At 31.0% G+C, this 23948-nt stretch overlaps 2 protein-coding genes and 1 non-coding gene across 3 annotated transcripts; 1 reads left to right on the top strand and 2 right to left on the bottom strand.

Annotated features, from left to right (window-relative positions):
- Positions 1 to 16115: 16115 nt before the first annotated feature.
- On the top strand, positions 16116 to 17844 carry LOC120086445 (protein BUNDLE SHEATH DEFECTIVE 2, chloroplastic-like). The gene is made up of 5 exons (XM_039043100.1): positions 16116 to 16258; positions 16352 to 16446; positions 16587 to 16650; positions 16737 to 16833; positions 17650 to 17844. Exons 1-5 carry the CDS (start codon positions 16198 to 16200, stop codon positions 17726 to 17728), a joined length of 396 nt encoding a protein of 131 aa, XP_038899028.1. The 5' UTR covers positions 16116 to 16197; the 3' UTR covers positions 17729 to 17844.
- A 1421-nt stretch (positions 17845 to 19265) lies between these two features.
- Positions 19266 to 20699, bottom strand: LOC120084842 (probable carboxylesterase 17). Its single transcript, XM_039040658.1, has 2 exons — positions 20234 to 20699; positions 19266 to 19741 (listed from the first exon to the last, which is right to left on the bottom strand). The coding sequence occupies exons 1-2, from the start codon at positions 20697 to 20699 to the stop codon at positions 19266 to 19268; spliced, it is 942 nt and encodes a 313-aa protein (XP_038896586.1).
- Positions 20700 to 21619: 920 nt separating this feature from the next.
- On the bottom strand, positions 21620 to 21692 carry TRNAR-CCU. The gene has a single exon. It is a non-coding gene; the product is annotated as a tRNA-Arg (tRNA).
- Between the last annotated feature and the right edge of the window lie 2256 nt (positions 21693 to 23948).

The raw sequence follows: 23948 nt of genomic DNA, 5'->3' as shown, positions 1-23948 counted from the left end.
GTTATCGTTACTTTGGTTAGAATTTACTAAACACTTGACTTCTGTAAGTGTGACCCTCTCATTTTCGACCTCAAAGATCAAATCATTATGCCCGAAGTTTGGAAATAAAAAATTAACTAACTGAGAACCGTTCATAATTTCTAGTTGCACGGAGTTCCGCATCTAAATTAGAGCCCTTGATTCCCGTAAGGTCGCTCACAGGTAGACAACAGTGCATTATGGCAAAGATCCTAGCCGGTGCGACTAATGGAAGAGACCGAGCTAGGATTGGTGACTTACACTTCCTTCTCCACTTACTGATGAACAACTTCCCCTCATTCCCCTTGGATTGACTTATGCAAAAACTCTCCGAATGGAGTCCGTCCCTGGCAGGCCCGAAGCCAAGCATGAATCTCACGGTGTGAACCTTAGGAGACTAGAGCTAAAGTACATACTTTTTCCAGCTGAAGTGTTTAGATGTTGGGGTAATAAAATACTAGCGATACATTCGGCTAACTAAACATATCATAAGGTAGGTGATTCATCCGAGTATAACTTTTATACTGAATTTTTAACCTACGATGTCTAGGTGATAACAAATTTATTACCTCACACCACTCAGCATGCTCAAAAAACCGTTTAACCTAACTCAGACTCGCTCGATCTCTAGGTAGTAGGTGTTTTTTAACCGTCAACTTAAAACCTTTACACCTTAGTCACTTATCTGATTTTTTGCCAAGATCTTGCCGGATGAGTTTCTTTGTTAACTTGGTTTTACAAGATATCGACTATTTTCTATGAAAATTGGGATTGCTCAATGGTTAACCCTAAATAGCATGCATCTTATCTTGTTATATTGATTTGTAGAGTCTAGGTTATATAACAATTATAAAATAAATTATAAAATATGACCCAGGCATTCATATTTATAACATGCCTTCCTTCATTAAACATGCTTAAATAACATTTATATTAAAACTAAGCATGCATAGTATATATTTTATAACACTTATAACATATAACAAATGCATGTCACATGCTTTTCCTATGGTGGGGTTTTAAAACTATATGGCATACTATATGCACACATAATCAAACAATATTATACATCACATGCATAATAGGTAAACAATACTAAAGTGGACCGATTTTGGCATTAAAAGCAGACAAATAACTAATTTATTACAAAAATCAGCAACCAGCTTCTCGAAACCGATTTCAAACACTTTGAACCATCTGGAACCGCCAAGAAACCACCGATTTTGGCATTAAAAGCAGACAAATAATAATTTATTACAAAAATCAGCAACCAGCTTCTCGAAACCGGTTTCAAACACTTTGAACCATCTGGAACCGCCAAGAAACCACTCGACCGGTCCAAAAACTCCAAAAACCAAGTTGAATCGTTCAAACCGGCTTAACCAGACCGTCTGGACCGACTGGTCAATGCCCACTAGGGCGGGTTGGGTCGATGAAACGCGCGGGTCACGAGCAGGCAGGAGGCGCACAGGTCGCGAGCGAACGATGCATGCGAGGCAGCTTCGGACGGATCAGACCGGAGCGGGCAGAGAAACTGGGTCGGAGCGTGAAATGGGTCTAACGCTTTATCGACAACTGGCGCACGCGGGGCTACTCTGAACCGGGTCGGGTCTGGGAGCTTCTCTCGAGTCTGGAGGCTAATTCCGGGTCTGTGAGCAATTTTTCTCCAATTTGGCTGCTGTCCTCTCTCCCGGAATCAAGAAATTACAGCCTAATTTCAACTCTAATGACTCCAACAAATTTACAGACCCTTTTTCACACATTAATACTCATAAACAAGTGAGCAATTACAAATTTCCACAAGAAATTTAAAGAAAAACAATGCCAAATCATAATAAATCTACTTTAGTCCATATTTCATTCAACACTTGAATAGAAAGGAAAAAAACACCCACCAAAAGCAATTTAGCGTAATTAAAGCATGCTCTGATACCACATGATGGAACACAAGATATACCCAGCGGAATTAGGATCTAATTACAATCTAATTGCTAATTAAAAGGAAACTAGCATGCAAAACAAGGAAAAAATAGTAAATTAATAGGATAGGATACAACCTTTATAGCTCCCAAAAACCGCTTTTCCTCGTTGAATCTCGACTCGAACTATTTCGGACCACCACTAGAGTTAACCTATTATCCTCTGGACTCAGAACTAAGTTGTGGGACCCGGTGGATGAAGAAAATCGAGAGAGAGAACGAGATGGAAATTTGGGTTAGGTTTGGATTTTGGATTTCAATCAAGAAAATTATTTTTCCAGCCCAAATTTAGAAAACAATTTTTGCAAAAAAATGGCCAAAATCCTTTAATCCAAATTCAAAGCCCAATTTATAGAAAAAAAGCCATGCAACAATTGCATGAACCAAATCCATAAAAACCCAACACCTAGAATCCACTATCAAAGTGGGCTTAATGTCTTCACTATAAGCCTACACCTAGCCCATTATTTTGTTAGTGGAATTATCCAACAAAAGTTTGGATTTTTCCACTAACTTTAGTCAAAGGGAAAAATAGTCATTCGGTCAAAGTCAAACTTTTTATGATTTTTTCTGTGTTGATTAATTTTGACCTCCCGAGTATGAATCCACATTCATTTTCTCGAAATTCAAATCATATTTGAATATAAGGTTGGTCAAAGTTTGACTTTTCAAAGTCAAAAGTTAACTCTTTGAATGTATTCATATTCTTGATATTTAAATTATATTTAAATATTAAAGCTGTATCTCTAAACTGAAAAACCCGACCACTATATCACATATACTTGTCGGTTTCTCTCTCTTCACCTAATATCGAACAATTCGAATTATCTATCATATGTTTAAGTTATTCCATATAAAGCTAGTAGGGAACCTAATGGACCTATAGATCATGAGCTCAACGATCTGAGATAGTCAGACTAAAACTCTTTAGATGGTGCTAATCAATATTCGTTAACAACGGGTCATTCTACTTATAGTCCCGTAGTTGCACTCTCCTCACTATAGATATATTTGTGTCCATTTGATATAACCATGATTAATAAGTTAATCCTTCACAGGTTGTTCGTAATCTCGGCTGGGTCATAAAAACCATTTTACCCCCAAGACTACATCTTGTTTCTTAAGTTCCACTGATCCTCTAATGAACAATTGGTTTAAGGTCTAACCTATAAACTGAACCCCTCTCGGGCCAAGGAGAGGGTGGGGCCCCTTGTTCAAGACCTGGATTCAGTACTAAAGGGAACAACCTATCTACTATCCCTATAATGGGTAGGAGTGAATTCCGTCTTACACCCTATGTTCCCAGCTATCCACCCGATCTTACCCCTGAAATAGGAGGCTTATTGGGCCAGCGATATTGAGCTGCCCTCACCTATGCGGATCTAAGGATAATTCCAAGTGAACAGGAGTTCATAATTAGTGCAGGATTAAGATTAAGTTACCTAGGTCATCAATTAACGAAATAGTCAATTTTATACATAAAACGACATTTAGAACGTAAAAAGTGACTATTTCATGGTTCAGTCTTATGCAAACTCATTGCATAGGATGCCCCCACTCACATATCTCTATATGAACGATTCAGGATTACATCGTTTGTACTAACTACAAAGTGGGCCGCATCCATAGTGTCCCCAAAATAAGGCGTCCAACCTTATTCATACACTATAGACCATTTTGGCTATATATTTGAACTTGATCCACATTTATGTCACTATATAAAGTTCAAACCACATTAAATAGCCTCAGGACCTTAGTTTGGATTCAAGATTACAATTTCAATAACAACTTTATCGAAAAACAAACAGAATATGTTTATTAATTTACAAACTATGAGTTTTAGGATATAAAATCCAACAGCAACAACACTCCTTCACTTAGACGTTAGAAAAATTTTGGTAAAACAATCTTCTTCTTGGTTAAGCCTATATATACTTGGGCTTGCATGGGGAGTTTACTTAATTAATTGCCACCTGACTTACTTATCCCTTCATGGACGTTCACAAGGCTGCCACCTGGCTTACTTACTCGTTAATTAAGTTGAATTCCTCAGCTTAAACTTCATCACATGGCCTTGCAGCCACCCAAGCCTTCTCCCTTCCACGCATGACCTTTTGTCGCATCACTTGCCAGGTTAGCTCTCATTAATGGCATACAAAGTTGGTCTCATAAATCCTTCATACCACTTGTTGCTTAGCTATAACATTCCCCATTCTTGGACCTCTAGCCGCGTCATTCAGCTGGACTGGCCGTATGGCGCCTCATAGTTCCAACGCATGGAACCTTCTATCTTTTCTAAATGTTAACTTGTTTTTTGCCCTTTTCCGGCTTATCATTGTTATTCTCCACCATCTATGCGTCGACCAGGCTACAATCTGAATGCATATAGTCATAATACTTAGAAAATTTTTCTTCTCTTGCATTTCAGACGGATCATTCACTATACTTACTTAACTTACTTATTCCATTAATATTAATTCACATCTTAACTCATAATTAAGAGATCTTAAACTTGATTAATTAGTAAAAACAAGTCATGTTTGTTGGAAACAAGGATGAAAATGTGTATACCCTTGATTTGAATGATTGTCCTATTATTGATAAATGTCTTTCCGTATTGTAAGATGATTCTTGATTATGATATAGAAGGGTAGGACATGCTAGCATACACTTAGTTTCTAATATTTTCAAAAATTCTTTGGTTAGAGGTCTTCCTAAATTTAAATTTGAAAAAGATAAAGTTTGTGATGCTTGTCAAATGGGTAAGCAAACTAAGTCTTCTTTCAAATTTAAAAATGTGATCTCTACTACTAGACCCCTACAACTATTATACATGGACTTATTTGGTCCTTCTAGAATTACTAACTATGGAGGAAATTATTATGCATTTGTGATAGTTGATGATTTTTTCTAGATTTACTGGTATTTTTATGATAAAACATAAGGAATGTGCTTTGAAAAGTTTTATTAGTTTTGCTAAAAGAGTTTAAAATGAAAAATGATTTTTTATTTCTAAAATTAGGAGTGGTCAAGAGGAGAATTTGATAATGATGTTTTTAAATTTTTTTGTGAAGAAAATGGTTTTTCTCATAATTTTTCGTCTCAAAAAATTCCTTAACAGAATGGTGTGGTAAAAAGAAAAAATCGTACTTTGCAAAAATTTGTTAGGTCATTGTTGAATGAGTATGGTCTACTTAAATATTCTTGGACGGAAGCCGTTAATACCACTTGCTATGTTTTAAATAGATTTTTAATTAGACCATCTTTAGATAAAACTCTTTATGAGCTTTGGCATGGAAAAATTTCAAATATTGGGTATTTCAAAGTTTTTGATTGCAAAAAGATTTTTGGAGATTTACTTGTTAGTGAAACAGACAAAGAAATTATCTCAAGTATGCAAGAAGTGTGCATCAATAAAAAGAAGGAAGATGATTCTTCATCTATGCCTAAAGAATGGAGATATGATCCATCCCATCCCAAGAATTTAATTCTTATCGATCCCGAACAAGGTGTGAAAACTCGTTATTCTCTTAATTTATTTAGTAATATTGCTTTTGTTTCTCAAATTGAACCTAAAAGTTTTAAAGATGATGAATGTAATGAGTTTTGAATTTTAGATATGCAAGAAGAATTAAAGCAATTTGAAAGGAACAAAGTTTGGGAAGTCCCTAAGCCTTCTAATGCATCTATAATCGGAACTAAATGAGTATTTAAAAATAAAATGGATGAAAATGGAAATATCATTATAAATAAAGCTACACTTGTAGCTCAAGGTTATTGTCAAGAAGAAGATATAGATTATGAAGAAACTTTTGCACGAGTTGCTAGATTTGAAGCTATTAGAATGTTGCTTGCTTTGCCTCTTATAAAAATTTCATTTTGTATTAAATGGATGTGAAGAGTGCTTTTTTAAATGGTTATATTGTGGAGGAAGTTTATGTAGAACAACCTCTAAGTTTTGAAAGTTTTGATTTGCCTAATCATGTTTATAAGTTGAAAAAAAGGCTCTTTATGGCTTAAAACAAGCCCAAGAGCTTGGTATGATAGGTTTAACAACTTTTTACTTGAGAATGGCTTTAAAGTGGAAAAAATTGATACTACTCTCTTTATTACGGTTAAGGATAATGATATGCATATAGCGCAAATATATGTGGATGATATTATATTTGGTTCTACTAATCCATCTTTGTGCGAAGAATTTTATAGTGTATGCATAGTGAGTTTTTGATGAGTATAATGGGAGAATTTAGTTTCTTTCTTGGACTCCAAACAAAACAACTCAAGGATGGTATCTTCACAAGTCAAGAAAAATACACAAAGGATTTGCTCAAGAGGTTCAAATGAATGAAGGTAAAATTGTAATAAACTCCTTTGAGCACTACCAATAAACTTGACAAAGATGAAAAAGGTAAATGTGTGGACATAAAGACTTATCGAGGTATGATCAGATCTTTACTTTATTTGACCGCAAGTAGACTCAATATCATGTTTAGTGTATGTCTATTTGCATGCTATTATTTTGTGATAATAAATTCCAATCTTGTCCTAATGAATCATATTTGCATGTTATTAAAAGAATATTTAAATATTTGCTTGGAACTATTGATGTAGGCTTGTGGTACTAGTTGTTGTGCACAAATTCTTTGGATGAAACAAACTCTTTGTGATTTTGGATTAAAATTTGATAGTGTGCCCATATTTTGTGATAATTCTAGTGTTATTAATTTGACTAAGAATCATATCCATCATTCTAGGACTAAGCATATTGATATTAGGCATCATTTTATTAGAGAACATGTGCAAAATAGTAATATTACTCTTGATTTTGTGAGCTCTACTAATCAATTGACGGATATTTTTACCAACCCTTTGAATGAAGAAAGTTTTTGCAAAAATATGCTTGAGCTTGGTATTATTCAGTGTGATGCATCTTTATATCTTGATATTATTATATAATGCATATTGATAGGGGAGAATTGGAATCTTTGTATATGTCATATTTTTAGGGGAGCACTTATATGTTTATTGTTCTTTTTTATGATTCCAAAGGGGGAGAAGTATGTGTTATGATTGTGTTGGATGATTGTTTCTATTGAATGTATTATTTAGGGGGAGAATTAGTTAAAGGGAAGAAGTTAATTATTTTGAATGAATTTCAGGCATGATCTTTGTGATGATATATATACTTGATATTGAAATTACTTGTTAATCACATGTGTTGCTATGGTTATGTGCATTTCAAGTTATTTTCTTCCATGGTTTGTCATCATAAAAAAAGGAAAGATTGTTGGCTTTTTGACCCCTCAAATTAATTAATATTTTGATGATAATAAACCTGATTTTGTTTACTAATAATTTTATTATTTTGAATAGTCTATAGCGTAGAGTTCGGAACAATGATTCTGACCCATCTTGAATCACCCAAATCGGAGTTCAGATGAAAAAACTATAACAAAAAGAAGCATAATGGAAAAGTATCCAAAATGGTGACGTGGCAAATTAATCATCAAATTGGATCAATTAGATATTGTCATTTGGAGCTATAGGGTGAGTGACACATGGGACTTAAAATTTGCGGTCGGTTGATTTTAGTTTTTATTGAAAGAAAAAAAAACTAAAAGAAATTGATTTTGTAAAAAAAATTATTAAAAAAATAATTTTTAAAAAATAAATTTAATATTATTTTATGTTTGTGTCTAACGTCTAGTTTTTGACAAATGGTGGGCTCTTGTTTTTTTTTTTTAGGTTTTAAAAGAAATATATTATTATTATTATTTTGTCTCTGGCGACTAATTGAGTTTAAATTTCCACCATTCAATTTAACTTTTTGAACAATTCAATGACCCAAATTAAAATCCACTTTTTGCCTTACTTTTCTCTTTTTATACTTCATCTTCTCCAAAATTATTTCAATTTTTACAATTCTCGAAATTAGTAAAAAAAGTTATTATGGTTACTCTCTCTACAAGGTTGCAATTTTCTTTCTTTTCATCTTATTCTTGAGAGAAATTTCTATTGTATTGTGAGAGTTGCGTAAGCTCAAACTTGTAAATCCACTCTTTTTTAGAGAGTTTTATTGTGTGATTTAAAGCTTACAAAAACATTGTAACGGTTGGATCCTAATCTGTGGAAAGTATCAGATTTGCTCTTGAACCCATAAAAGGAGCAAGGTAACGGTTAAACTTTTATCCATGGAAAGAGTCAAAGAAGATTTTTTTCAATCAAAATCCCAAGGGGCGCTTAAAAAAGTGGATGTAGGACGTGTTTGACCGAACCATTATAAAAATCATGGTGTCTTATTCTCATACTCTTTCCTAGTTATTTTTGCACTTAATTGCTTGCTCTTGTTGGTTGATATTGATTGAATAGATTATCACATACTTTTATTAATATGATTTAGTATCAATTAGGGTTTTGTGAATTTAACATAAAAATTTTCTAATTAGTTCAAATTGAGCATATTTAGGAAAATTTTAATTAAACCCTATTTACCCTTCTATGGTTGCCATATTGATCCAACATTTTTTTCATGAGTTTTAACTTTACTTTCTATTTAGTTTAAATAACATTTTTACTTTGAGTTTTGAGTTTTATTTCCATTTGGTCCTTTTGCTTTTAGATTTACACTTGTAATATTGACTTTCCATTAATTTTTTTTGTTTAACGTATATTAATTATTATAAATAATTAAATGTATTAAAATTAAAGGGTTGTTTTCAAATAAAGAAAATGAACAAAAAAATTTCACTATCTATCTATCATAGATGTGTATCATGGTCTAACGCCCACTGATATATATGTCTATCATGGTCTATCACTGATAGATAGTGACATTTTGCTATACTTGAAAATATTTTAATTAGTTTTACCATTTAAAATAATTACCCAAAATTAAACTGTCACTACTTTTACATCATAACTACAATAAATTAAAAACTCTCACATCATTAATTATTTTTAAATTAATTAATTGAAAGTTGACACCAAAAATCAAAGTCAACAATAGTAAAAACACGAGGACAAAAATGTGAAATATTCAAATTTAGGTATCAAATAAAAATTAAATTTAAAATTTAGATAACAATATAATATTAAAAAATATATGAATTAAATAAAAATTAAATCCAAAATTCAAGAGTAAATTATAATATTTTAAAATCTAATCTAAATATTATCATTAAAGTTGACTGTGGGGTGTAATTATAAGCGTTAAGCAATATAATGTCCTTTTAGTAAAAAATAAGCAAAAATATTGAAACACCTGAAAATATAATTTGAAACATCAACACATGTTGTTGCTGTGAAGGGACTGTTCATCCTTAATTTACTGCCCCATGTTGGAAGTGGACAAATAATATTTCTTCTTTAAAAAAAGAAAAAAACTAATAAATTGGTACTTTTTAAACTAATTTTAAAGTTTTATCGTGAAAGGATTTTTTTTTTTTGTTTTTTTTAGTTTTGTTCTAAGGAACTTAATTTAAAGCGAAGTGATTTTATATGATAAAATTGCTGAAAATATTTATAAATAATAATAAAATATTATCGTCTATGTGCGATATATCACGATAGATTATGATTTGTGTCTGTCATGACACAGATGGATATAGATAGTAATCTATTGTGGCTTATCACAAATAGATGATGATATTTTGCAACATTTATAAATATTTTGGTTTATTTTTATATATTTGAAAACAGTCCTAGTTTAAAACACAAAAATATTAAAATGAAAAAAAAATTAAAATACAAATTCGGATAATGAATTTTTAATTTTGTGTTTTATATACCAATTGTAAAAATGTCTAATATGCCTCCAAACTTTCAATTTCATGTCTAATACGTGACCTTTATGGATTTTTTCATAGGATTTTTTTTTTAAATTTTATTAGTGTCTATTAGCCTATATTAAAAAAGATTAAAATTTTGTTATTTTAGGTAAATAGTTTTCGTTATTTTTTTATTTTTGTAAATCTCATTTTTATTTTTCTTTTTATCTTAATGCACAATTAAAATAATAATTTCAAGAAATTGCATGCAGTAGAATTCAAACCTAGACATATTAAGGTGTTTGAGCATTCTACTACTACACCGATGGTCAAATTTGATGATTAAAATGATTTTATTTTATACAAATATAAAAATATTTTCAAGTTGATGGAGGTTCGAGCGGATAAAAAGAATATAGAAAATTGAATAATATCACTATGAAAACACTTTTGTTGATGTGAATTTTTTTTATAATTCATTTAAAAATTGACTATTAGTAATAATTACAAAATACCAAACCATAATTATTGGTAATATAACAATTTAATTATTTATGTAATTCTTTTTTATAACAAATATTATTGAAGTTTTGAATTACTATATATATAATGAGCAACACAAATGTGTCGGTATCATTACTAGAATTATCAATGATAGAAGTCTGTCAGTATCTATCAACATCTATTATTCATAATTTCAAAATTTTACCATATTTTATAAATATTTTTCAGCAATTTTACTATTTGAAATAATTTTTTTTATATAATTTTTTTTTATTAAATTCACTATTAAAAAGCAGCTATTTACAATAAATATTGCCTTCCAACCAATAGAGCCGGGTTCGAATCCTGAAAAACGCATTTCTTTTTTCTTTCAGGCAAAAGGAATAAGAAAGAAGAGGGGGGGGAAAATCTAAGGGTGCTATATGGATTTTATTTTTATTTTTTATTTCGGGCAAAAGGAATAAGAAAAAAGAGGGGGGAAAAAGGGACTATATGGATTTTTTTTTATTTTTTTTCCGGAGGGAAAATTTCTGAAAGCGTAGAAAATAATATAGAATCATTATGGTTGACAAATAAATAACTTAGGAGTGTTTGATAAATGGATATGAATGGATATTTATTATCCATATTTGTTAAGTCCATAAAGAAAAATCGTGGATTATTAAAACCACATTTTTTACCCACTCAAAACTATCCTTAAAAACCAGTTATATTTTCATTTTTCTCTCTTCCCTCATCTTTGGATTCTATTCTTTTTTCTTTTTTTATCGTCAAAAGAATGATAACTTTTGCATACGTCATGACATGTAATTTTTGTATTTGTATTATGACACAGATATTATAAGTATAAAAAAAAATATATTTTGTGAATTTTTTTTTTGAAATGGCCATATGTTCAGTTGGTTCATATTATTTTTGTGATCTTATGAAAAATGTTACTGTACATCACATTCTCACCATTATAATCAAATGAAATGTAATTATCCTATATACAATTTCAATTCCAAATATACTATCCATATTATATAAAAATAAACTGTATGATATGTGAAATAATAATGTTAAGTTAGCAAGATTCAATATATATACATACAATATACTAATTAGTAATTGGGATAATTACCTTCAATATATATACATACAATATACAATATACCAATTAATTGAGCAACAATAAGAAATGTATTTTGTTGGTATGTTAATCTATTATATTCTACAAATTGAGAAAAAAAAATTGAGATTGTCCAGTTTATGTCATAAATGATTTGAGAAAATACGTGTATACTTGAAAATTAATCAATAGTTGCAAAACATAAAACTAAAAAAATAAAAGAATGAAATAAAAAACAAACAGAAAAAAATAGAACTAATCTCGTTTACAAAAAACTGCATCAGATCCCCCAACTCAATTCAACTCAATCCTACACAACAAATAGAGACAATAATTACCAACTCAATTCAACTTTGCAAACAAACACAGACAATCTAACTCCCATAATTTAACTCTCCAGATAATAATTACTAACTCAGCTCAACTTAACTCTCTACTTTTATCACGCATCAAACACACCCTTAATGATATCCTCACATTTTTTTTCTTTTTCGTTTTTATTTCCTCACCTTAAATCATAGTAATACTCTTTTGCAGAAAAAAAGGGAAAAAAAAATAAGGAAATCATAGTATTACTCAAGGTTCAATTTTATTTTATTTTTATTCGTAAAACAACTAGCACGAGTGTATGAAGTTTTGAACCTCCAAAAATTTTATAAAAGAAGTACAATACGCAAGGTTCAATTTTATTTTATTTTTATTCGTAAAACAACTAGTACTGATGTATGAAGTTTTGAATCTTTAAAAACTTTAAAGAAGAAATATATTTATGTTATAGTTAGAATACTGAGATGAAAGATAGGGTCATAATCTTTTAGTACTCAACAAAAACTCAATTCTTTTTGCTGACTATATTTTTTAAAGTTTTTTTTTTTTTTTTAAGTTTTTTTTTCTAGTTCAATAGTATACACGGTAAAGGTTTTGAACCACTTATCGTTTCAAAACAATTGAGCTGTGCATGGTGAGGGTTTTGAACTATTGACTTGTTGGTACAAAGTACATCTTTTATGTTATTTGAGATTTGCTTATTTTGACTTTAAAAAATGTATTATTCTGAGTAATTTTTTGTGTTAGTTTATTAATAGAATTTATACTAATTTGCATCAAGCGTTTGTAGTCTAACGATTAGGATAATTGCCTTCCAAGCAATTTACCCAAGTTTGATTCCCGACAAACTCATTGTTATTTTAGTTTCATATTATTATGTGCTACATTAAAAAGAAAAAAAATTGATAACTTATTACGACTTAATTTGGTAACTATCTGGTTTTCAAAATAAATTTATAAATATTATCTTGACCTGATTTTTATATGAATATATTTAGTGATTTCCTCACTTTTTTTTCTTTTTCCTTTCTTATTTCCTCACCTTAAATCATAGTAATATTCCTTTGTGAAAGAAAAGAAAATAAAAGAAATCATAATATTTGTTTAATGAGAAATTTTGGACAAATCACAAATTGTCACGTCACTTACCAAATTATGACGAAGAAATAAATAATAGAATTTGACACTAATTAAAAGTTGACATGCATCCCAAGTTAAAATTGAAGTCATAAATTGGTGAATTTCAATGATGTCGTATGTTTTCGTCTTGACCGCTTGATCAAATTATTTTGATCTAATTAAATATTAAAGTTTGCGCTAAAGTTAAATTGGACCCAAGAACATGCTTAATTTGACTCAAATGTCAAAGAAACCCACATCCAATTAATTGGGGCCAAGGGCTAGGTCCATGGATCAACTAAACTCATGTCCACAAAAACTTCAGAAGGCCTAGAGAGAATTATCCCGACAATCAGAAGACTACCCAACTCCTGAAGCTGACCACACTTGAAGACTGAAGTCCTTTGGAAATACAAGTATTCTTCCAAGACTCCAACTTCAAGAACATCCACATTGGTCCGCTTTCATACATCAAGCATATGCATTCGACCAAGAGAGAATTAGAGGATTAAGTATTAGAGACCGAACCACATCAACATCAAATCTACATCAACACAAATTCAACTCTACAAAATACGTTTCTCTAGAAGCCTCATGCAAACACTGATCCTTCAAGAAGACCATCAAGCCTAAAGACCAATCATCTAAGAAGGTCATCAAGTCCAAAGGCCGATCCTCCAAGATAATCAACAAGCCCAAAGGCCGATAATCCAAAAGTATCATTCAACTTAAAAATTAAAGTTTATTTTGAAAGCGTCAAAGGATTATGTATTACAGATTGTATTCACTATACTGAAATTAATACAAATACAAAGTTCAAATTTAACGAAACAATTTTCTTTGAAAACCTCGTGCAAACAAATTGGCATGCCAAAGGGACTTCTCCAGAAGCGGCTTCTATATGGGACCTGTCACATAAAGTCACTAAAATGGTATCCTGCATGAGTAAGAACAAGGCCCTATCATCGAATCTGGGAATAATTGATGGAATTTCTATCATCAGAGAAAATCCTTTGTTCGAAAACTCTGCTCCTGCTTCTGATCGATTAGAGAAAGAATCACACTTTGATTAGTGTCAATAATGATGGTTGACGTAATGACTGAGTCGGTCATGGCAGAGATGGATAGGAAGATAAATCTCTTAATGAAATTTATTGAGGAGTGTGATAATGAAATCGACACCTTAAGAGATCAAATGCATGCTCGAAAAACTGCTGAGACAAGTTAAGCTCCAGTTGCCAAAGCCAATGGCAAAGGAAAGTTTGTCTTACAGGAAAACCAACTGCAACAATCTACCTCTGTCGCCTCCATGTCGGTTCAACATCTACATGATATGATTACAAACTTCATAAGGGCTCAGTATGGAGGACCTCACAATCTTCTTTTATATACTCCCAGTTATACACCAAGAGAATTGACAATTTGAATGTCAACTGGGTACCAACCTCTAAAGTTCAAGCAGTTCGATGGAAAGGGAAATCTGAAACAACATGTTGCTCACTTAATTGAAACCTGCGAAAATGCAGGAACTAGAGAAGACCTGCTAGTCAAGTAGTTTGTTCGAATTCTGAAAAGACATGCTTTTGATTGGTACACCGATTTGGAGCCGGAAGTGATTGACAGTTGGGAATAATTGGAAAGAGAGTTCCTGAATTGTTTTTATAACACCAAACGCATTGTTAGTATGATAGAGCTGACAAACATCAAGCAGCAAAAAGGAGAGCCAGCCATTAATTACATTAATCGATGAAAAGCTCTGAGTCTGGATTGTAAAGTAGACTCACTGAATTATCTACGGTGGAGATGTGCACCCAAGGTATGCACTGGAAACTTCTCTATATTTTGCAAGGGATAAAGCCTTGTCAAAGAGCTGGCGACTCGCACCCATGACATGGAGTTGAGCATTGCCAATAGAGGAACTAAGGACTTTTTGGTTCTTCAAGTGAGAAAAGACAAGACAAAAACCAAGGCCACTGAAAAGATCGTGAATAGTGCCACCAAAGAATCTATAATCGTTCATGTATCCTTAATGAAATTTTCCTCTAAAGGAAAAGAAACAAAATTTGAAAGAAAACACAATGAGGGCGGGAAACATCAGCCAACACTTAAAGAAAGGTACAAAAAAGTTTATCTATTCTCTGATTCCGATGTTATAGATACATTAGAGCAACTGTTAGAGAAACAACTCATTCAACTGCCAGAGTGCAAGCAACTAGAGCAATCAGGAAAAGTCAATGTCCCCACCTATGGCAAGTATCACCAAGTCCTCAATCACCTAGTTGAAATATGCTTTATGTTGAAGGGGCTGATCCTAAAGTTAGCTCGTGAAAAGAAGATTGAGCTAGAGCTGGATGAAGTGGCTTAGACTAACCATGCTGCAGTTGTGGCGACTTCAAGTGTTCCAACACCATTTGTGTCTTATGATCAAAGAGAAAGCTTGATTCAGTTTGGAACCCTCGAATCCACAGTTGTTTGATTTCAACAAGTGATCCCAATGTTAGATTCTCAAAACAAAGATGAACATGTTGATGGCGATAACGACAAAGGATGGATCATTGTGACTCGTCGAAAGAGAAGAAAGTTGAGTTCCACCCAAAAAGATTCAGATTCCTATTGAAGTTATAGAAGAGGGAACAAAACTCAGAAAAAGGAAGGAAAAAAGAAGGCATGGAAGCCTAAGCTTGTACAGGAAGAAGATAAAGACTTCCCTCAACTTTGACAACCGATAATTTTGATAGAATTACTCCTAGGAAACTTCCTCAATAATCATCTAGAGAAAGTATTATAAGTTATTGTATGTCACACTATTAGCACAGTGGAAGTCAACTACAATCATATAACTGCTGAAAAAAGTTGACAATTCAAAAGAAATGGAGTAAAGAACTTCTGACGTAAGAAGGGACTATCTATCATAACATTTTTGTTTGAACGTGGCAAAAAATAAAGGGACTATTATTCAAATGACATAGGAAAGTAAGAACATCATTGACATATGTAAAAAAAAAAAAAAAAAAAAACTTCTATGCAATCTCGTTAGTATCTAATAGAAATGTGTCACGTAGTACTATTTTATTTTTTAAATAATTTTATTTTAAATTTTTATTTGTGTGTAAAAAAGAGGGTATTATAGCTGCATATGACAACTACAATGTTTTGATTTCTTATTTCTTATTATTATTATTATTATTGCAAAGGATAGATTTTTGTTATTTGAAAGCGAGCACAACCATAGAACTGAAATAATAAATAAATACATTTATTTTCATAATATTCACTATATTAAAAATAACAAACATAAAAAAGTATAAATATATATCTTAACAGATATTTTTCGTAGTACAATCCATTAGACAGCCAACCGTTCGGAATTTCAATGGCGTCGTCGTCTTTCTCGGCCTCGGCAAATTGCTTCAGTTCCAGTACTACAATATCCGGTAACTCAAAATCCTTTTCATTCTGGTAAAGATTTGCATTAGTGAGCTACAAAAAGCATTTACAGTTTATCGATGTTCTTACGAATTTCGCAGCAATTAGAGGTTCTAGTAATCAGAAACTCAACCTAGTTAACAATGGCTTCTATGATTATTCTTCCCCTGCTCGATTTCCTCATCTAAACATCAAGGTTCTGTTTCTCAATCGTCTTCTTCTGTTTGATTTTTGTTTGAAATGAATCGAAAATGTGTATGTACGTCTGTGATGAATGATTTGAAATGTTAAAATTGAGGGAAATTGAAAATGTTAGTGTGTTTTCTGATCAATCAGGCTGCGAAGAATGATCGGAACACAAAACCTAATAGCGTGATTTGTGGCGATTGCGATGGAAATGGTGAGTTGATTTATGAGTTTGGTGTAAACGATTTAGGTTTTAGGTTTTGCGAACAGCTGATTGTTTTGTAAAATTGAGTGAAATAGGTGCTGTTCTTTGCTCACAATGCAAAGGAAATGGAGTTAATGCTGTTGATTTCTTCAATGGACAGTTCAAAGCCGGCGCATCTTGTTGGCTGTGCGGGTAAGTTCGTTAGCTTCCATTATTTAAGTGGAGTTTTTATACGGATGACTTAAAAATTTGACATACTTTTTCCAAATAAGTCTTTTCAAACTTTTTAACTTTTTTATATGATTATTTCCTCCTACTCCCTTTGCATTTGATTTCATTGTTCCCTTTCCCACCAATCGTCAACGACAATTCTACAACAATGATTGACAGCAAAAGGAGCAACCAATAAATTGTCGTACCATGTGAAGTTGCCACTTGAAGGAAGAAGATAGGGGTAGAGGATGCCGAGGGAAGAAGACACGGGGAGAGGAAAGGGAGAGAATGTGCAAAGTGTGAGGGAACAAGAGGAGGGGACGAGAAAGAAGAGATTTGTCCGGATAACAACTCACATTTCATGCTCAAACTGTCGTTCAGTTTAGGTTTTTAAAGCAACGAAAAATAATATTTTGTTGATACCACAAATCACTTGTGATTTGTCAATGTTTTTTTTAAAAGTGAAAGAGCGAGAGGAAGTGCAAGTGCAAGAGAGTGGAGGAAGAACTCTTACCAGTGAGAGTACAATTATATTGGATTAGTTGTTCATTATATTGGATTAGTTGAACGAGCATGAACACGAAGAGGAAAGAAGATCGAGAGTGCGAGGGAGTGGCACAAGAAAAAATTTATAGGTCAAATGATATTTCGACCATGAATTTGAATCCTCCGTGAAATATTTTTCAAAAAAAAGTTTGAAAAGAATTAACTTTATTTTGAAAATAGGTCAAATCTTATTTGAGTCCAATTTTGGAATTTACTATGTGTTTGCTGATCAATGGCTTTGTGTTGCAGTGGGAGAAAGGAAATGTTGTGTGGGAATTGCAATGGGGCTGGCTTCATTGGAGGTTTCCTCAGCACTTATGACCAATAGAAGTATATATATTAAGTTTAATCCTTATAATTTTAGTTTTAGTTTTGTGCTGAAAAGGTCCTTAAAACTTTAAAAAAATTTCAATAGATCTCTACTTTTAATTTTGTGTCTAATAAGTTTTGAACTTTCGATTTTATATCTAATAAGTCTTTGAACTTCATTTTTCTATCTTTGACATTTTGAAAAAATGAACGAATTTCTTAGATATAAAATTAAAAGTTTAATGATCTATTAGACACAAAATTTAAATTTGTGTATAATAGATTTGTTAATTTTGAAAAATGTTGAATACATCAAAAAATTATTAGATACAAATTTGAAAGGTGAGAGATGTGTTCAACATATTCAAAGTTCAAGAACTTGTTAGATACAAACTAAAAAGTTAATGGACCTGTTAAATGCAAATATTGTAAAAGTTTAGAAACGAAACATATGTATATTTTGTTCATGAATGATACTTATAGGTGATATTTTGTACTTCAATTCTCTTCTAGTTTTGTTGGTACTATGTATTTTTATATTGAAAACAATTGTGACGTTGAATTTATATATACTTTCTTATATTGAAAATAATTGTGACGTTGAATTTATATCTATTAAGGATCTGATTGGATTGACTTGAGAAAAAAGTGTTCTTCAAAAAATTCATTTTTATCTAAATACTTTTGACAAAATTTATTCAAAATACACTTGAAAATCTATTTTGAGTGGTTGCCAAATACTTTAATTTTTTTTTTTCAAAATGACTTATTTTTTAAATTAAACATTTGAAAATGCATTCTAAATACATCCTAAATTTATTCATATATGATACCGCTATCATATTAAAGTTTTCTGCAAATTTTGTTTTCACTATCTTGTATAAAAGTGGTATTAAAAAATTAAGATCTTATTTGATAATCATTTGGTTTTTTGTATTTCTGTTTTTGAAAATTAATTTTATAAAAACTCCACCCCCTCTAAATTTGTTACCTACTTTGTACCAATGTCTTAAAAAACCAACCTAAATTTTGAAAACTAAAAAAAAAATAGTTTTAAAAAAAAAATATATATATATAGTATATATATATATTTAATTTTTGAAATTTTGTTAAGAATTCAACTCTCTTACTTCAGAAAAATTGATTGGTAAGAAATTGAAAAAAAATATATGCTTAATTTTTAAAAACCGAGTTACAAAATGGGACTTAAGCTTTTAAACTCTACTTTCATCCTGTAATCTTCATGTTATATTGTGCACAAGTAGTTTTTGAAAACTTGTTTTTGTTTTAAAATTTTTTTTTATTAAGAATTCAAATATTTCTTTAAGAAAAATAAAAACCACGATAAGAACACACATAAATTTAAAAAACAGAGAACTGAGAGCCACATGTTTACGTAACCGAACTTGAGACGTAATTTGAAACTAAGGAAATCATACTTTGATCTCATAAATTTCCATCTTCTACTTTAACCTTATTAATCCTTAAATACCTCATAAATTGCAATGTAGAACATTAGCTTTTCATACTTTCTTCAACTATTATTCTGTGATACATTACCAATAGCTCTTCATGAAGTGACTCATCTGTTCTTGAAGTAAACGAGTGGCTTCGGATTGGGGATGGAATACATGATATACATGGGATTCGTTAGCGGCTTCTATAAGCTTAACCTCTTTTACCTTCATTTTTTGCAAGAATTTTGCATACAACTCTCCTCTTTCTTTCAAGAAATCCAAGGCAGCCACAAAAACCACCACATTAGGAAAATGGTTCCATTCTTCTTTACTTACTTGTTGTGCATTAGTCTCATAGTTACATCCAAAATAATCACGGTCACAACCTGTTGGTATGCTCAATCTCCAGAACATGTCGTTCATTTCGACGAATCCTTCTACTCCTCGGCCTTTCTCGTTCTCGGTTCGCTTCTCGCTCCCGAAATAAGGATGGATTAACAATAATCCTTTGATGGTCAAGTTGGAAATGTTGCTCTTGATGGATTTGATTGCAACATTGTGGACAATGTTCCCTCCTGCACTATCGAGATTTAAATTTTACGAATATACCAATAAAATGATTTATATCCGACATATGTTATTAATATTCCTTTGGTTTAAATATTACTTTGATTCCGGACTTTGGCCTTGGCTCATTTTAGTTTTTATACTTTTAAAATGTTTATTTAGGTCTTCATACTTTCAATTTTGACTCATTTTGGCCCTTTAATTTTTAAAAAGTGACCATTTTGATCCCTTAAAAATAAAGTAAAAATGAGAATGAAGGGACCAAAATGATTCTTTTTTGAAAGTACAAGGACCAAACGTTTTGAAAGTATAAGGACTAAAATGTAAATTTTGAAAGTATGAGGACCAAAATAAACTAAACCCAAAAGTACAAAAACCAAAAAAGTATTTAAACCTATTCTTTCTCATATTAGACTAAAGAGATGACATTTTTTTTTATGTTTTAATATTTAAGATATCCATGAATATTTAACATCAATGTAAGATATTTTTATCCTTGCCTGCACTATCCCCAGATAGGAAGACTCGAGAAAGATCAACATTCTGCAACCATGGCTCAGAACTTTCTTGATAACTGAGCCATTCAAGTGAGTTGTAGCAATCTTCATAAGCTGCAGGAAGTCGATTCTCCGGTGCCAGTCGATAGTCGACGGACAAGATAATAGATTCAGATGCAATAGCCAAGTCTTTAAGAAAATTATGGTAACCAATCCAAGTAGTTGAGCCAATGCAAAAACCACCACCATGGAAGTAAACCAAAATAGGAAGTTTTGTCGTAGAATTAGTAACATTGGGACGAAACAACCTCCCAGTAACTAACTTTTTCGAGTCGATAACGACATCCTTGAAGTTATAATTCTTAGATGATTGAGTACCGGTTGAGACAACCACTTCGGGGATTGAGCGTCGAACCGATCCATCGGAGTATACTTCGAAGTAACCGGGTACTTCTCCGATCAATGCCATTTGTCAGTAAATAGTTGGGAGGTGATATTTTTGAGCCCAAAAAAAGTGTAAAGTCTCTTTTGGATTGGAGCTTTTAGAAAGTTTGTGAGGCTTTTTATATAGGTGAGAGTTTATTAGTAATTGAAGATGTAAAAGGCAATGTTGGTGGATTGGCGTTGGTCATGCAAATGAGATTTGATTAGAATTTTGGCCTAAATAAAGGCTTAGCTTAGTTGGCTGTTTAGGATTAGGTGGGGAATTTTATTTTCAGAGTGGTTAGACGTTAGAGAAGGTTTGGAAGAAAACAGAAATTAAGTGAAAAGAGGAAAAAAAAATAAAATATGACAAATATCAATTTATACTCCTAAACTTTGGAGATTGTATCAATTTAAACTTTAAACTAATAATTGTATTCATTTAAACCTTAAAATTTGGAAATTGTATCAATAAACCCCCCCGAACTTTGGGATTTGTATCAATATAAACCCCAAACTAATAATTATATCAATTTAAAACTTGAACTTTCATCATCAATTTAAATCCTAAACTTTTATAAATATATTAATTTAAAATTTGAACGTTTATAAGTGTATCTAAATAAAATACAATAAAGGGTTTAAGTTGATATAATTGTGAAAATTATGGGTTTAAATTGATACCCTTATAAAAGTTTAGGGATTAAATTGATACAATTGTTAATCTGCAAGATTTAAATTAATACAATTATTAATTTAAAATTTAAACTGATACAATCCCAAAATTGAAGAATATAAATTTGTATTTACCCAAAAGAAAAATATACATAATAAAATAAAATAATAATGAAAAAAAGATTAAATTTAAATGGATACAATCCCAAAATTGAAGAATATAAATTTATATTTATCCAAAAGAAAAATATACATAATAAAATAATAATGAAAAAAAAAAAGACTGAAAATCGCGCCAGGTAGGGGTCGAACCTACGACTTTCTGCTTAGGAAACAGACGCTCTATCCACTGAGCTACAGGCGCTGATGTTTGTTTATTAAATATATTTTATTAAATTGAATATAGACAAACGATATTGTACACTGAGTTTTTTTTTTCCTTAATAAAAAAGTATTATTACATCACCTTTCTGTTTTTTGTTTTCCTTCTAAGTTTAACAACTTTGTGGATGAAGTTATCATTAACTCTTGGGATGCAAATTTTTACATCTTTCAAAATTTAAAATTTAGGAGAGCCAAATTAGATGAAAAATGCTAAATTTTTTATTTTTATTTTTATTTTTTAATGATATTACTTTTTTTTTATTTTTATTTTTTTAAAAAATACACTACATAATAGACATGAAAGTGAGAATTTGAATCTACAATTATTTAAGAGGGGTAAAAATACATTCATCAAGTCATGCTTAAATTAAGGGTGTGTTTGGATTACATTTTCTAGTATTTAATTTAAAAAATAAGTTATTTAAAAAAAAAAATTGAAGTGTTTGGCAACTACTCAAAATAATTTTTTAAATGTATTTTAATCAGATTTTATCTAAAGTGTTTAAATAAAAATGGTTTTTTTAAAAAAATATTTTTTCTGGTAGTAAATCCGTCCTAAATCACATTATAAATATGTCACTGTATTTATAATTTATAAACTATTATTTAATTTATATATTTTGCACAATCAATTTTTACCATTTTATAAGTATGTATTATTGCATCTTGTTCAATTTTAATTAGTGTCAATCATAATTTTTCTTTTGGAAGTTCAATAATTGCAAGATGGGACTCAAATCATTACATTTAAAGTGATAAGGGATAACTTAACCACTGAGACTCTATTAAGTAATCATTTAGTTTTTTTTTTCTTGAAAACTAAATCTATTTTCTTTAAAGTTCTAACAATAGTTTGCATCTTTTTTAAGTAAAAAATAAGAATTCTAAGCCATATTTTTAAAAAAAAAAACTATTTTTTTTTTAAGTTTTCAAAACTTGGCTTAATTTTTCAAAACATTGGTAAAAAGTATATAACAAACCAAGAAATTTAAGAGATGTTTGGGGCATTGAGTTGATTAGTACAGTCAGTGATTATTATAGTATTGTTGGAGTTTATGCCTTAAACTTGTGGTTTGTATATTGTTAACAAATTATTTTATATAAATAAAATGTTACTTATTTGAAATTTAGACTTGCGCAATTCAATCTAATAAATTAAGACCCAAGGTTATTTATCGTAACTTGAACAATATATGGTTGACATACAAGTGAATCATGTTCAAGTGATAACCTGAAAGGTCTATAGTATACGGATAAAGTTGGGTATCTTAGTCTAGTAACACTATGGATACGATCCACTTTGTAAGCGTTACAAACGATTTGATCTATCGTTCATGTAGAGACATGTGAGTGGGGTATCCTATACAATGAGTTTATATAAAACTGGACTATGAAATATTTAATCTCTCTTTGTAATACTGTTGACTGAAAAGATTAATATTTCAAACGATTACCAAATGTAACTCGATTTCAATCCTGAGTGAGTTATGGACTCTTTCTCATGAGGGATTATCTTTTGATTTGTATGGGTGAGAATGACCCAAGTTGCCGACTCAATATGTCTACCATTTTGGGTATGAGACCGAGTAAGGAGCTGGGATGTAGCTACACAAGATGAAATTCACTCCTTCCCGCCTTGAGGGTAAGTAGGTGAGTAGTTCCTTTAAGTTCTGATTCCCCGGACTTTAACAATAGGGCCCAGCCCAAAAGGGACTTAGTTTATGGTTAGACTATAAACAAATTGCTCATTAGAGAATTAGTGGTACTTAAGGATAGAGAGATAATTACAAGGGTAGAACGATAATTTGACCCAACTATAATTACGAACAACTCGTGAAGGATAAACATATTTGTAATGGTTATATCTATGGACGCAACTTTGTCTATTGTGCATAAAAGTGTAACTATGAATCTTTAGTGAAGTTCTATAGTTAATGAATGTTGATTAATTTAATTAAAGAATTCAATTAATTAATCTCGAATCATTGGAGCTTATAATCTATAGTTCATTAGGTCCCTACTAGCTCACCACGGTTGAAACAAGGACCAAAAGTTTTGAATGAATTTAAAACTGTTCAAATTGTTTAGGAAAATATATACAGAAATTGTTATTAATATAAGAGGCCGTTTGGATTGAAGTTTTCTCAATGCCCGAGAATTAAGGATGTCTGGGAATTATATGTCTGGAAATAAAATTATTGGGAATCAAGAATGACTATGTTTGGTTGTACATGTG

The sequence above is a fragment of the Benincasa hispida genome, chromosome 9, assembly GCF_009727055.1.
Source record: "Benincasa hispida cultivar B227 chromosome 9, ASM972705v1, whole genome shotgun sequence".
NCBI classification, from domain to species: Eukaryota; Viridiplantae; Streptophyta; class Magnoliopsida; order Cucurbitales; family Cucurbitaceae; genus Benincasa; species Benincasa hispida.
The sequence above is the reverse complement of the archived record's forward strand: the minus strand, read 5'-3'. Positions and strand labels throughout refer to the sequence as shown.